General features: G+C 34.7%; 1 protein-coding gene across 1 annotated transcript in view; it reads right to left on the reverse strand.

Moving 5' to 3' along the window:
* Positions 1 to 16522, reverse strand: part of PTPRN2 (protein tyrosine phosphatase receptor type N2) — a 659546-nt gene that overhangs the window by 343317 nt on the left and 299707 nt on the right. The window contains exon 11 of the mRNA XM_031042861.2: positions 13059 to 13138. Within this exon, the coding sequence (XP_030898721.2) occupies positions 13059 to 13138 (80 nt within the window). The remainder of the gene's footprint in view (positions 1 to 13058; positions 13139 to 16522) is intronic.

Here is a 16522-nt window from a genome sequence, read left to right on the forward strand (position 1 = left end):
AGTAAGAAAAAGAGCTATGGATACATAGAGAAAAAAATGGACCAGAATGGAAAAGCAGAATCACAGGAGGACTGAGAAAACCATTGCAAATATTCAAATTCATCTATGGTAAAATCAGATTACCTGAAAGGGGCAGATTCTTCATAATTAACAAAATATTAACTTACCGTTAAATAATAACTTATTTTCCTAAGGCTTAAAGAAAGCACAGTACAGGGAGCTGCCAAGATAGATAGTTTACTTGCTCTAAAATGTCAGCTACCTTTGAAAACATTATGTTGTAACATAAAATAACAGGTTCTACAGCAGGTGGATTTCTCAATTTGAAATGCATTAAAAAATTAATGTTAAAATATTTTTAATTTAACATAAAATAATGTAATAAGCCGGTTGACTTCTCAGTTCTTAAGTGGAAATAATTCCTGTTTGAACATGCAAATCCATTTTACAGCCAAGAGTAGTAACTACACCCTGTGTGGTTGATTTCAGCTGCACATTTTCCATTAATGTTAATGTGAGTTTCACAGCTATATCGCTGCACATGGGTAGAGAATATACCCTCAAGTTGTTAAATAGCAATGAAAGAAGGGAATGAATATGTGGTGATTCCCCTGAAGAGGAAAAATGCCAGGGAAAGAAATGTCAGAAGAAATAATATAATACATATAATACACAAAATGCATTCAGAGAAAGAAGGATAGCTCGGGAGGGGGGAGGGGGGGGGGGGGGGGGGGGGATGGGGAGGGGGGAAGCAATTTCTTTCCAAAATCAGTTGTGATCTCTTTCCAAAATCAATTGTGTTCTGTGCATCCTGCAACAAGACTTAACAGCCTCCTATAAAAGCCCAATCATGAAATCTAGAAGAAAAAAGCATCTTCTTCTCAATTAGAATCTATGTTTTCGATAGACCTACTGCTCTTCAGATCTAGATTTAAGGCTTTATCAAAGCTCTACCTTTATCCTTTCCTTTCCTATTTATCTACATGCTTTGGATTAAACAGAGGAAGTTCAGGTTATATGTGAGGAAGAAGTTCTTTACTGAGAGGGTGGTGAGGCACTGGAACCGGCTGACCAAACAAGTGCTAAATGCTTCATCCCTGGTAGTGTCCAAGGGCAGGTTGGACAGAGCTTTGGACAACACGGTCTGGCTGAGGTGTCCCTGTCAGGTGGGTTGAAACTAGATGACCTTCAGGTCCTTTCCAACCCTAACCATTTTATGATTCTATGATTACATGTAAAGGCATAAAGAATTAGAGGAATATTTTCATTAGTGCTGTGTCCTTGTGGCTCCTTGTTGGTGACGGTTCAACAGTTTGTCTGGCAGAGCTGATCAAGGTCAAAAAGAATTCAGCAAAAATGGTCCTTCTTCTTACTGTGATTACTATGAGGTTCCAGTTGAGTTCCAACGACAACCATCAAAACACTGCAGTTTTATCTTACTATGCTTAGGTCTAGGAATAGGACATCAAATCCTGACCTGTGTTTCCACAGTACATACCATTTCTCCAATTTGCTTACTCCTAAGCAGCCATTTACCCGATTTTGTAAACTATGATAAATTAAATTACTCTGTATTATTAGTTCACTTATGCTCAGCAAAAAACTACTGTGAAAACTGGTTTCCACAACTTCTAATTACAAAACATTAGCTACCTGAGTCTTCTCCAGCTGAGCAGATTAGCATAGATCTTCTCTGCTGACAGCTTTGACCTTCACTCCAGCAAACACTTGTCAAAATGCCAGAAGTAATTACCTGGCTGTTTAGGAAAGAGTAATGGGATGTAGATACCCACCTTTTCTTGTTACTGATCTAAAATGTCTATAAAACTTTGCAAAGAGGCACCCTCTGGATTTTGGCATACATATTTTTTCTCATCTGTCTTTTTTTTCACAGACTATCAAATATTAGCTGTACAATCTCCTGCCAGCCAATCCCATCACAATTCTGGGGGACAGTCTAAATAACCCACTAGATGGATCTTTCAACCAAAGTGATTTTATGATTGCTGTCATCCTGATTTTGTTGCAGTAATGCAACTAGGGAAAAAATAAAAAATAAAACCCGCAGACAAATTATCATAATTATACTATAGAAGACCACACTGTCTTTCCTCTGAATAATCTTAAAAAATCATTATGCTATAGCTTTTTCCTTTTTCTTTTCACAAAATGCCCTTTTTCTCTTTATATTTCAGATTTACAATTAAGAAAACAGAGGCATAGTGAATTTACAGGTACTTCTTGAAAATATATGGCTAGATTAAATCTAGCATGTCTTTTTACTTTAGGTAGTGTAAAGCCATACAATTCTCTTAATTCATAATGTTCAAATTTATAGAAAATATTTTCTAAAGAGAGTGAAGGGGTTTAACATGTTTTCTGGAAGACTACCTAATACTAGAAAGATTAAGTGTTTGCAGATTATTATAATGGTCACTAATCTCTAAATCCTGCATACAATTTTTGTCAGACAATGGAAAACATCTCAAAATAACAACAAGATCAAATATCTATTAATCTGATGCCATCTTATCTTACATGTCAGAATGGATATCTGGAGTTCAAGAAAGTTCAAGTGGAAAAAAACCCTTATTTGACCACAGATAGTCCAGAAACAAACAATTCATGAAAATCTAATCACTTGCCTGCAGTAACAACATTCTCTAACACTGTGCAGGCTATCAGGTAGCAGTGACAGCTCCTCAAGTAGCCTTCAATCCAGAAGAGAAAGATGTCTCAAAATGAAGGCAATGTTAAAATACAGAACTGAATACTGCTGACAAGTGTGCCCTTGTGAGTACTGCTAACAGACTTCTCTCATCTTCAAAAAATCTCCCAAAGCTCTCAAATATTTCCTTGTCCCACTGTCAAGAGTTCATTATTTCCCCTCTCAGATATATCCCTCCACAAGCTATTAGCAACAGAAGGTCATGCAAGTGATTATTTTCAAGATGGATGATACACGAATCCTCCAGACCTCCTAACTAAGCCTTTTCCAGCTAGAAAACTTCCACCTGCTCTTTCATCCCAGGTCATGTTTGCACCTCCTTCTCAAGATGTCATCCCATATACTGTGTTCTACCAAGAGAACAGATTATTACCGGGTTCAGGTCAGCTGCCCCTACACACTGTTACCAAAACTCTCTGCTTTTGAAGAAGTGCCTTTTCATGATATTACTTTTTTCCAGCAAAAATGGATGACAGCCTGATTCTAAGATGATTCTCTGTGTAATTGATTTTGTGGGTTGTTTTGTTTTTTTTCTTGTGCTTTAAATAACAACTATTTTTCCATAGAGCTCTGAAGCAGCACTCTTTTCTCATATTTGTTTTTATTTGGCTGATATAAAAGCTATCACTTAAAATCACAAGACTGCTGATCATCTAATTTCATATATTAAAAATAGAATATTTAGTTACATCAGACAGAGAACATTCTCTTGTTGGTAGCACACAAAATTTAATATTATCCCCTTTTCCACATGGTGCCCAGTGTTTATTTACAAGCATAGATTAAAGTTCCTAGTTTTATCTTGTTCCACATTTTCAAAAGTTAAAATCAATCCATCTAATGGGTGAGAAAAATGCTCTTTCTAGGTAAAGGTTAGTTAAAATGCTATTTGACCTATTTTTCTTAAGTTTCTCTAATTTCTTTAATGATGCTTACATAAAAGTTCTATATCTACCAAAATATGTCACATTTGCCTACCTATTCTTTACAGAAAAGCTGCCTCTTATGTACCTGCCTTAAGAGATTTCTTCTAACAGAAGCATTCCTAAATAATTTGTTTTAATATGCTTCGGATATGCTGTAAACAGAGTGTACTTAAGTGTATTGCACAAAAATATATAAAACTTTATTACAGGACTATAACATATAAGATCTCTGGAATTTTAAGTATTATTGTTGTATATGCCATACTGCATGCATATTTTAATTTTCCTAGAATATGTGTTGCTTATCATAAAAATGCTAACTAGAAGCAATTTTGCTAAATAGTATGATGAAATACAACATTAAGCAGGTTGTCTTGGATTTGGGGATTTTGCTTTCTTTGCTTTAAATTGGAATGAAATTCAGTATAGAAACTTTTTGATACCATGCTCATAGTGGTACCCTACAGTACTGCTACTATCCAAAAAAATAATACCTGTCGGTTTCACACATTTGCAGTGCCATGGACATCAGCGCAGACATATGTTGATTTACATCAGTTGAAGACAGTCCTTTCAAAATACACAGGTCAGTTTGAAGCATCTATGTAAGCAAATATGTAGAAAGAAGTTCTTTACTGAGAGGGTGGTGAGGCCCTGGCACAGACTGCTCAGAGAAGCTGTGGCTACCCCATCCCTGGCAGTGTTCAGGGCCAGGTTGGATGGGGCTTGGAGCACCTGGTCTAGTGGGAGGTGTCTCTGTCCATGACAGGGTGGGTGGAACTGGATGATCTTTAAGGTCCCTTCCACTCCTAACCATTCTGTGATTCTCTGCTTTCTTTGACTTGAAAAAAAAACATTTGCGCTTTAACTACATGGCAGTTTCATCTTGCACTACCAGCTGTAGGTGTGAGCAAGCTGATGGCAGGAATTCATTTGGGTTTTCTCAGTAATAATATTACACATGCTAATATTTATTAAACTCAAAATCTTTGTAAATTTACTCAATCTTAAATTAATTTTTAATTCTTAAAGAGCTTTGAATATGTTACTGAAGGACAGTGTGAATGAAGGAGGCTTAAGTACAAGAAATTTTGATTTGCACTAGAATACTTTAAGAGATCTAGCAACAGAAAAAAATAGTTTTGAATATGTTAAGGGTCAGAGGCTGCAGGAAGACCCCAAAAGCTTTCCACTGTATTAAATTCTACAATCCGGACATCAACCAATCTCCCTGGATTTATCTGCAGTATCTATATATGGCAGTCCTATCATCAACTATATCTACACATTTCCATGGATATTAGTGATGGCTTTCTCTCAGCTGCCTTTCACCACTGTTGGTAAGTGACAATACAACAATCTAAGAGTTCACACTATCTTCTTTTCTTTTAATGTAGAGGTAATGTAGATAATTAGTTCAAAATAAATGTCTAACATTTAGACAGCTGCAACCAGGTTAGACAAATTCTACCCTCACTATTATTATGCATTTAGTTATATTACCAGAGGAGTCTTTAAAAAAGTAAATTTTAAAATCACTATTAACCTTTAAGCTATGACATAAGTTACTTCAGTAGAGGACTCATTTTCATCTGTCGTCATAGGCCTGCCTATAGATTTCAGGAAAAGCAACTAACAGAAACACATGAGCTGCAAATCAACCTAATCTTCAATTCTAATCTTTCCACTGAAACTCAGAACTGTCTGGATCAGGTATCAGCTACTGTATTCTAAAATATTAATATATATGCTACACCAATGGTGTGTCTCTATTGTAGTTTAATACCAATCTGATGGTTTTCTATGAAACTTAATCTAATTAATTGGGTACTTCAAGCTATTTAAGTCTTATTTTTCTCCCCAATTCTATAAAAATGCTAACTTGCTTTAGAGTTTCCAGTAGATAAGAAGGTTGATTTAGGTGTTTATGCTGCAATGTATTACATCACTTTATAAGGTGAGCAGAAGAAAGTTCTGAAGTTTTCCATTTCAACAGAAAGTGGTTTTAAAGCAAAAATATTTCTTTCTAAAATCCTTACTAATCACAACAATGCGTATCATAATTAGAAGGAAGCAATTGGAGAAGAGTCAGAAGCAAAGATAACTTGCTATTCTTCAGGACTGAGTCATATTTACCAAATGGTGACACCCATCAGAATTACTAAAAGAGGAACAAGGTGGGAAGGAAATGCTAACTCAAAACTTCATTAATCATTGTATCAAACATTTTGTAGTGCAGGAGACAGTTCAGATTCTGAATAATGCTTAAAATTATAATTACATCCTTTATTCAACAGTGGAAGCATTTGAGGAAAATGCTTCAGATAGATTTGATGGTACAATAGGTAAAAGGGAATTAATCCATCACAGAGGAGCCAAGAGGTGAAAAAGGACAATGTTAGCTAAGTAGACTTAAGCAGAGGAAATCACAATTAGCACCAAAAGACTTAAGAGAGCTAGCAACAGAAAAACTGTCAAACTTTCACTTTTCACATTATAGACCAAAGAACTGTAATCTTCCTTAAATCATGGCAATGGTAAGTGGAATCAGATGGATATCACAGCCTCCTGGCTATGTTGTTCAAAGTTTCTGACACAGATGCTGTCAGTTCACTTCAAAGATGAACTTCAAATTATTCATGGACACACACTTTATTACCATCTCAGACAGCAAGACATCTAATTGCATGGTCTACAAAAATCTAGATAGAAGGAAGGAATTCAGACATAGACTTTCATCTTGTTCTATTCACTTCATCACAGCTGAATTATGAATCTGACAATGACAGGCCAATGAATAACTTTCAAAGCAACCATTATTGCTCATGGTTGTGGGGTAGAAAAAGGAAACCAAGACAGTATGTCAGCATGGACATGTCTGTGACTGAATCAACAGAGCTCATCTTTCTGAGACTTCTCACAAGACATGCAAAACTTATGCCAAAAATCAACATGGTAGAATGAACAAGAACTTCTTAGAGAAGGCAACTTTTTATCCAGAAATTGAATTTTCCCACTTTTAATGATATAGATTCATATCTGCTGCACTGAGAGTCACCACAAAAAAGATGGCTGTTGCCATCACCAAAACAACACAACAAACATTGCCAGGTTTCATTATATCAGCAACAGAAGCAGTAAAAAGAATAATAAATTCCTAGATTACACTTAAGTGAAATATATTATGAAAAGAACTTCTAACAGTTACTCAGTAATGGTCTAAAAAGCATCAAAGGCCAGACACTGTTTAAGCACAAGACAAAATAATCAGAGAGAGAAAACGACAGTATTCTGAACTCACTGCATAAAACTAAATTTCTTTGGTTTTCTTCAAATTCCTCTGAGACCATGACATTTTAAAGACACAAGTCAATAATATCTATTTGAAATATGCTTTCACCTAAATACATGGATAACTAAACAAAACTTTGCATAGTCTTGTTTTTGCCATTGATGATTTATTCCTCCCTGTTCAGTTGTTCCTTCTCCTAATCCCATTTTGCTACATTTATACATTCTTTACATATACACATTACATGTAATAGTGTTATATGAAGATCTGAAGTCATATTATATGAAAATAAATCCAATAACAGTCCTTTCTCTTTTGTCCCTTGAGAATCTCCTATAAAACTTTTCTTGATAATAATGGATAATAACATAGAAGTATCATGTTTCTGTCAACAGTACTGGTATGGTCAATACTCCCTGGCTAGAGAGCAGAGTGAGCCTCTGCAGTGTTCCTAGAAATTAACAGTCAATTTAAGCTGCATATCAGATCCTCATCAATTGTCTCTCTAATGCTGAGTAAATTATCTTCCCTCTGTGTCTTGTTTTGTCACATTTCAGACCATGAAATTAAGAGATGTGCAAGCTTTACAAAGTATTCCATAAATGTGCTATTATACTTTTTTCTACTATGCAGCAAACTGGAAAGATAACCCACTTCGACCAATAAAAAGAGAGCTGTATTTCGTGATTAGAATGAACCAGAGAACAGATATAAGTCATTTGAAATATTTTAGACTTACATCTGATGTGTTAAAATTTGAAATGTATATTTGAATTATAGTGAAGGCTAATACAAATAATTGCTGGAAACAGCTCAAAAAATGCATTCAAGCATTATAGTTTTAACTAAGCATTTGTACTTGAATAGTTAGTATTTTAAAATATATTTATAATGGATATTTTTAGCACTTACTCTATAAGAAAATCAAAATTGTTCATGTCAGACTCTCAGCCTCTCAGCCCTTTGTAGAGGGCCCAGACTGGATGCATGACAAAACTGTGATTTTGCCAAACGTGCTTAAGAAATGGGAGAAGTAAACAATTTCTGCAGTGACTGTGTAAGGCAGATTCCTCACCAGTATTTTGAAATTGACAAAGAACCTGGAATAATTTTTTTAATGCAAGTGGGTTATTTCACTGTCTGACATGGCTTTTAATTTTAAATTTATTGGTCATTAGAAAATTCTGTATTTCAATCCTGCTAAATAGCCAAGGTCGTTAAGGATTTATAAGGTGTGATGAAAACTAAGAGCCTCTAGAATTAGACTGCTGTTTTAGATACCTGAACTTACAGATTTAGAAGAGGAAGTTTTGATGCCTATAACTACAGCTCAAACCTATCAAGCAAAAGAAATATACCGGAGGCAAAATAAGGTATAAATACCTTCTTCACCAACTGAATTCAGGGTCACTAATATGAGCACCCATTTAATTATCCTAATTAAGTTTAAAACTATGCTATCTTGGTCCACTTCAAACCATTAGGACACCATCAACTTAAATCAATATACAGGGGAAGTTAAGGATTTTGAAGTACCCTTTTCATCTCAGAAAGAACTGTCTAATGCTAAAGATCATGTTTTGACTGTTTAGAGCTGCCAACTTGAGCAAAAATATTCAGTCTCAAAGAGTTACATTGCAATATTTGTTGCCTTGGATATTTCATCACAGCTGGTACATAACCAAAATTTGTAGGTCTCAAATTTCAAAATCTGTAAGTTTACAAATCTAACCATTTGCAGTAGTTTAAAAATGCTAAGAAATTTTATAAGTACTTTTTTTTTATCTATTCAGGTACTTTTGAGGCAGTATCTTTAATCAAATTAGCTTGTTACATAGTTAAATTTGAATGATAATAAAGTATTTTTGTAGTTGTGTTTTTTTTTTCTAGTGAACTCATTTTGCTGTGCATTTTTGTCAGAATTAGAAAGCTCTCAGAGAAATAATTTTTAGGCAAGAAGGTTGCATGCTTCAACACCCTACTTTCTAAGTAATTTTTAATGGTTCCTATCAAACCATGCATGTTGTGAAAATGTAAGTTCCACTAGAAAAGTAAAAACAAAAAAACCAACCAACAAACAAAAAATAAAATCAAAAGTAAATACATCTTAGTTAAAAGTTAGGAGTATAAAAAAAAAAAAAGGAAAGAAGATAATTTTTCATAATATTCTAATATTTATTTAAAAAAATAAATCAAGATTTCTGACTTTCCACAATGGTCTATATTACAATATATCTGAGACATAAGATCCTGCATGCAAAACAATTAATTCCCTAATACCGTTATGCATCGCCTTTGGCTGTGCTATCCTTCCCATATCACTAATATGTCTACATGCTATGCATACATTCCTTTACTCTTCAGTCTCCATATTTTTGTAACACAAAAAATGTCGCATTTTGATACATTACCAAAAAGATTAAGGAAGACTCTAAGTAGTTAAAGGATGCTTCTACACATGATCTAATGCTGAGTGTCTATGCACATGACTTCTTTTCTACATCTCTTTTTCATGTGTACAATATATATATAATACAGCCATTAGATGCAAAAAATATATGCTTGGAAAATTCAGAAGATTCTTCTTTTCAAATGACTGTTACTATACATGTCTTTCCATAAATGGTGGGATTCTGGAGTACCTATAAACCAAACTCACTGCTTATTACTATACTGACTATATTGCAATTTTATATTGAATCCACATTCATGCACCAAGTGTAACTATTTCTAGAGCAGGTCATCTATATCTAGAGAAAGCTTATTTCTTCAAAATGCTGAGATGAAATTACACTGCATCTTTGTCAATTACACTGTACATTTTTCAAGCTCCACAGGAAAGGATAGAAAACTTTTAATGTAGCTCCCTATATTTAAAGCTAAATAATGCAAGAAAAACAGACAGTTCATCCATTTTGTTTACAAAACATATAGACTACATTAATAATAAGATAAAACTGCTGCAGAAAAAAACTGTTCCTGTGGATACTGGTGAGACATGCATGTACTTAACATCTGTAAAAATAGACTCCCTTTTGCAGACTGGCTAATTTACACTCCCATAATTATTATGGCATCTGATTATCTCAGTTTCTAAATGATTTTTGTTTCTCAGGATGTGATGGATAGTGAAAATCTTCTGTCAGTTTGGTCTATTCATTTTCTGTAAACAAGTTCTGCTTTCAGAGTTCCTGGATGGATGTTATGGTACCTAACAGCAGTACAGCATGGAGTTATGCGCTTATCTGTGCCTATCCTGGAAGTATGTACTTATTTATTCTGCTTTGGTTTCCTTTGGTAAATTCAGATTTTAGAATGCTTTTGGTCAAGACACTGTTTACTTTCAAAATTTCTGATTACAATTAAAGCCTGAAAAAAAAGTGTTATCTAAGTTTATATTGCTGTTGTTCTTTTAGCTGAATTTATGTTTGGCTTTAAAGATCAGCAAGTAAGAATTTTGGTCAAAATAAATGAATCGATTAGCTAATACATTGACAAGCTTCTGCAATCTTAATTATGGGTTAGAAAAGAAAAATTACATACTTTTTGAATTTAAAATGTTTGACAGCTAGATAGAATTGTGAGGGGTTGTTTTTGTAAACGGCAAACACAAAGTTTAGTTAGAACAATATTATGGCCATGGCTCTGAGAGGAGCTGATGTATGACTCCTATAAACTTCTTTCTGCAGCCATCAAAGCCTGAATATTTTAATGTGCTAAGCAAATAGATGTGCCAAACAAACAGAATGAAATGCCTGGGATATGAATATATAGAATAACTAAAATTACAAAATAAAAGATTAATTTAAGTTGGTGAATCTGTAGAACTTACTCTGGAGTGTCATAAATTTTGTCCCCAGAATATCCCTACATCAGCAATATTTAAGCTAAGGAAGTTGAAAACAGCTACTTTGATAACAGTGGTAAGAAAAAACTACTGTTACCTCTTGAGTTTTGTTGAAATCAGTCACAACATTTCTACATTTCAGAGTAGCTTGCTAGGAACAGGTAAAGACACATCAGGAACCTCCTGAATTTGACAAGGTCCCTATGGACTTGCTAAAGTTCAGTGCATGTCTGTTCCATGAACTTGTTAATACACAAAGTTTTGAACACATATAAACTTCATTATCTACAACAGGCAAAACTACAAACTGCATTCTGATTTATTTTGGACCCGCCTTCTGACAGTTTAATCTGTTCTTGCATTATAAAACTGCACAATCATGTCCACATTCACTGTGCCATGCTAGACTTGATAGACCTTTCTCATACCATATGCATCTTTTTCCAAAACACAGTTTTCTGCCTTATTTCACCATTTGTTCTGTGTAAGACATGTCATACTGAAAGTCTTCTGCTTTTCTCATTATCTTTCCATTTCAACCAGAGCTTCCAAACCCTCTGAAGTATGAGAATCAGCACTGTATGCCATATTTAAATACATGCAAGAAAAAAATGTTGTTCAGTTTTCTATTTCTTGCTTAAAAACACTTTTCTTGTTCAACTGATAATGGAGACTGAACTGTTATTTTCGTTAAATTACCTGTTACTACACTAAGTTCTTACTCCAGAGCATCAACAGTCTGTTTAAACCTATAACTTCATATGAAAGGCTATTTTTTTTTTCTCCATATGCATTTTACACTAGTTTACAATGAATTTCATCTGCGATTTTGAGCTCAGTCACTCAGTCTGGTAAGGCTTTTATGTAATTCTAAGATCAACTTTCACCTTTAAGACTGTCAATAGTTTAATATTATTAGCAGTATTTCTCATCATACTGCTCATTGTCTTTCCCAACTCATTTATAAGTCTGTTGAATGGCACAGTACCAGCAGAGGTTCTTCAACCTTTCTCCTATCTCTAGCCTGAGAAAACAAATAATTTGTTCCTAATCTCTGGTTTTTGCCTCTTAACCAATTGCTGATCTACTACCATATTCATTTTCCATATTCCACATTTAAGAAACAATTAGTTTCCTTAGAAACTTCTAGGGAAAAACCTTGTTAAAAGTCTTTGGCAATCCAGGCAAACTTTACTAGTTGCACCATATTTGTTGATCCCCTCAGAGGGATTCAACAGGTTTACAAGGCAGGTCATTGCTACAAAAAAGACATATTAATTTTTTTGTATATCATACTCATTAACATTCCCATAATTATATATTTATTGCTAATATCTCCTAGTTTTGAAAATAGACATCTATGGCTTTTTGGCATGTTAAATCCTTTTAAGAAAAATTGTATCATGTTTGCTACTCTCTAATCACCAGTTAACAACACTTTTCTTCTCCAGGTCTTGCACAGGAAAGTTCCGGCACTGGAATTAAGTAAATTCTTTCTATAAGTAAATTGATCCATAGTGAAGCAAAAGGAGAACTTAATGGACAATACTGGGCTCCCAGTGTGGATTTAAATTAACTTCTTTTGTTTCTCTTTTCAAGCAATTTTACAACTTGTTTGTTCATAATTTTTAAACATTAAAAAACATTAAAAATTGAGTAATTTTGAGGCAAATCGGTTGGCAGATTAGTTACTTTGCATGAATTATTTCTTGCAGTGAAAACTTCATAATGAAGCTAGTTGACAAGTTGACAAAAAGCCAACCAGAGTCATTAGAACAGTGGTAGTTAGCTCCAGAAACACATTTACTCCCAAGATTAATTTGCATTGAAATTACCTAAACAGCACACAAAGACATATTTCTACCATCTTTTGATCCAGAAATCCAGGCTAAGATGCAGTAACATTTTTGTTCCCTGAAAAAAATATTGGAAAAACCACAGGTATTATAACCTCATTTACAAATAACCAATCTGGTGTTACGAGTTCATGACAACAGTGAGGAGTTTTTCACCATGTTGGGCCTTGACTGCAAGTCTTTAATTAATCCATTTCCTTGACAAACAAAAAAGTCTCAGGCAGTTTTAATTGGCTCAGAGATGTTACACTTCAATTTCTCATATGTGCCACTCACCTCTTGACTGTCTCCCTTCTTAAATGTCAATCTTCTGGGAGAATGAGATGTCTCTGTGCTGTTTGCAGTGCTACTGCTCATGAAAACATACACATGGGAGGTTACGGTTTGGGAACGGAGGACAAGGACTTACCTGCTGCTTTGGCAACATCTGCGGTTGAAATATTTTCGAGGTTTGAATGCACTCTGAAGGTCACAGCTGATCCCAGCACACTAGAATAGATGATTAAAAAAATGTAAAATTCATAATCTAGAGACATGGCAGAATATTCCTTTTCAAAATAGTTTTTTAAAGAGAACCTATTAAGATACCATTTGGCCTTCATCCTTTTGCTTCATTAGCTACATTTGCAAACATTCTTATACCTGTCGTTGTTTCTTATGTCTGTCTTGTGCCTGTCTGAAAGAGTTCCAACTATATGACCAAACTTCAAAACAGAACACTCCTGTAAATAATATTCCTGCTATGAAGATAGCAAAATGGAGGCACTTAAATTGCTATTCACCCAAGTACAGCCTAGATCATCACTGGAAGTCAGCATCCAAAGAAGATTACACGTCATTTCAAATTTAATATGCCTAACATCAATAAAAGCTTATTCCTGTTGTCACAACTGTAAGTTAGAGGGACTGTAAAGAAATTCAGAATATTTGTCTTGACCATGTTCTGCAAGAATATGTGTGAGGAAAAGATTTTGAACATATCTGATCCAATGGCTGGTTTTGAACAAAAAGATACCACAAAGTATTTATCTTTTAACAACAGGGGTAATCGCCTCTTTGAATAATTTATGAGGGAAAATTATGACTCTGTGGCAACTTTTTTGGGTGTAGCTTGATAGCTCTTTATGGCATTAAAATCTGTAAGGCATTTACAAATTTACTGATTAGCCAGATGAAGAATGGTAGAGCAAACTACTCAGGGTTTCGCAAAAATTTTCATGATGCATTTTTAAAGAAAAATAATTCCACAAACATAATTTTGCATTAATTTTCCACCCATCCTAACAATATCCAACTTAGATGCACATCTGATGAAAGGAATGAAGATATATCAGTTCTGATATGCTTAAAACTACACTAAAGTACATATATATGATAAACATAAGAAAAATACACACATACATAAATATAGTAAATGTATTTTTGAAGAAAATTTCCAGGATACTACAGAAACTGCAATATACAGAGGAGAAGAGCACAAGGGCTCAACAAGGACACAAATTGGTACTATTATAAAAATTTCATTAGATATTATGTATTATGTGAGTTCCTAAGTTTTTATTATTCACATAATCAGTGAAAAGAATTAAATTCATACTATGAATAATAACACTGCTTAAAAGGTGAAGAACATTGGCTCGAACCATACTTGCAATGTGTTTTAACCTCCTGTAGCTGTGTCTTATGAGAGAATGAAGTCTGGAAAACTTCTGCATAAACGAAAGAACTTGAAAAATATTTCTGTTATAGGGCTTAAAATGAAGGATTAAATTATTCCTTTACTAACATGTTAATATTTTGCATTCATACAATGGAGAGCAGTTAATGAAGTGTGCTTAATAGTATCACATATATCCTAGACAGAAATACTTTTAAACTTTTTCCATTTCAGGAAGTAAAACCCCTATTATTAACTGTAAGACTTTGCTTTGAGGTCAGAAAGGGAATCAGAGTAAGACTAAGAAGCATCCTTTAATCTTTTATTAGCAAAACATGTACTGTGCACATTTTATTCTGGAGTTAATAGGAACTGTCATTAATCAATCATTTTTCTCTAAATACTCTTGGGGTGGTGAGAGAAAGAAAAAAATAGAGATTTTACTGCTAAAGGACACTCCAGATGCCAAGTCATTAATGTACAGGAAATGTATTTTAATAATATCAGGCCATTATAAAGCATTTATCAGCATAATTTAAATAATATTTTAGGTTATAATAGTCAACAATTGCAAAGTACATTTTGTTTGAGATAACTGCTTTACAAGAATTCAGGCCATTCCCCAATTCTGTCACTAACACTGAGATAATCAGCTGTAAAAGGCATCTGGGAGTTCCACGGTACTATGCCCTGAATATAACTAATCTTGCATTGTCCTTTCTGCATTGGAGGCCTAAGAGAAATCATGATTCCTCTCTGGCTGCTCAGACATTTACAGTATAATTAGCAGTCTGCTTTAAATAAAAGCAAGCACCAGTCTAGTACATAGCTGTCCCATGAAAAAGGGTGGAAAAAGAAAAACTTTAGATATTTTCCCCCAGAATCTACACTGCACAGTCCTTTATAGCTGGAAGACAAGAACCAAGACAAACTTTCAAGCACAGCGTAGTTACACTCCAGCCTTATCAGCAAAGAAGTAAAAAGTTTCCTTCCCTTCTTCCTTTGCCTGTGTTTTTTGTTTCTACCTCTGGCCCAGAGCTCACTATCCCCTCAGCTGACTTCCTGCCTTGCTCACTGCAGCTATGCACTTCACACCATAATTAAAATCATAAAGATTAAAACTGGATCATTTGTGATCCAGCTCAGGCAGTGTGAGGCAGGGATTTCAGAGTGAAGCCTAGGAGGGATCATTACACTATACTCTATTGACTCCACCTGGATAATCTAGGAACACAACAGGATCCAAGTTGTGCCCATGTTCACATTGCCACAAGCACTGCTGATGAGAAAATTTAGGGAAATGAAGAGCAAAAACTGGGTGGGAAAAAAAATCCTTATGCAAGGGGGATGATACTGATTTAACACTGTTCTTGTGCAGGAAAGAGATCACATTACCATTTAAAATACTCGCTCCTATGCTGCTATGTGGGAAACTGTTTTTCACTACTGTAGCAACTAAATGCTTGAAGGTAAGGAATCACCCAAGCACCACATAAGCACAGATTCACTAGGAATATTTTAAAAACACAGAAAATACAACAGATTTTGTCACAACTTTTTGCATATCGGCATTATGCTGTTTATTTAAAAGCAAACAAAAGACCTTGAAATTACTTGGTCAAAATTGCATTTCTGCTCAATGTTTTGGGAACTGACTGCTTCAGGAGCTCATAAAATGAGATTTTCTCATGGGGGGCTTCTGGCAAAAGCACTCAATAAATAAACATTTCAATAACAATAGATGCCCTTTGGGGAATTCCTTGCTGTTCATTATGTGTTGGATGAGAACATTTAAACAAAACCAGTGATTATTTGACTGCAAAACAATTTTAAAAAGCTTTTAACAAGAGGGCAACCAGCCTGAGAAAAGGTTCTAAGATATATAAAATGCATCCTTGATACTTCCTAACCAGGAACTTTAAATTAGATAGACGAGACAGCTTTTCTTCTGTGGCTGTCAAAGCCTCTGAAGCCCAGCTAATATTAATGTCAATTGTCTTCAAATAACTCTAAATATGGAGGCTCCCTAAAGTGCACACGGCTGTTTATGACCTGATGACTTGCAGACAAACCATTCCCACACATCAGGAAGGGTGCCAGCAGTGAGCAGAGGAATCCTTCTCGGCAGGCAGGTTACACCATGCCAGCCCCCCACTAGCTTTGTAGGTGAAAGCAATCAGAAATATAAACCCCAATGTCTAGGCTGAAACACAGCC

Source organism: Melopsittacus undulatus, chromosome 1 (assembly GCF_012275295.1).
Source record: "Melopsittacus undulatus isolate bMelUnd1 chromosome 1, bMelUnd1.mat.Z, whole genome shotgun sequence".
NCBI lineage: Eukaryota > Metazoa > Chordata > Aves > Psittaciformes > Psittaculidae > Melopsittacus > Melopsittacus undulatus.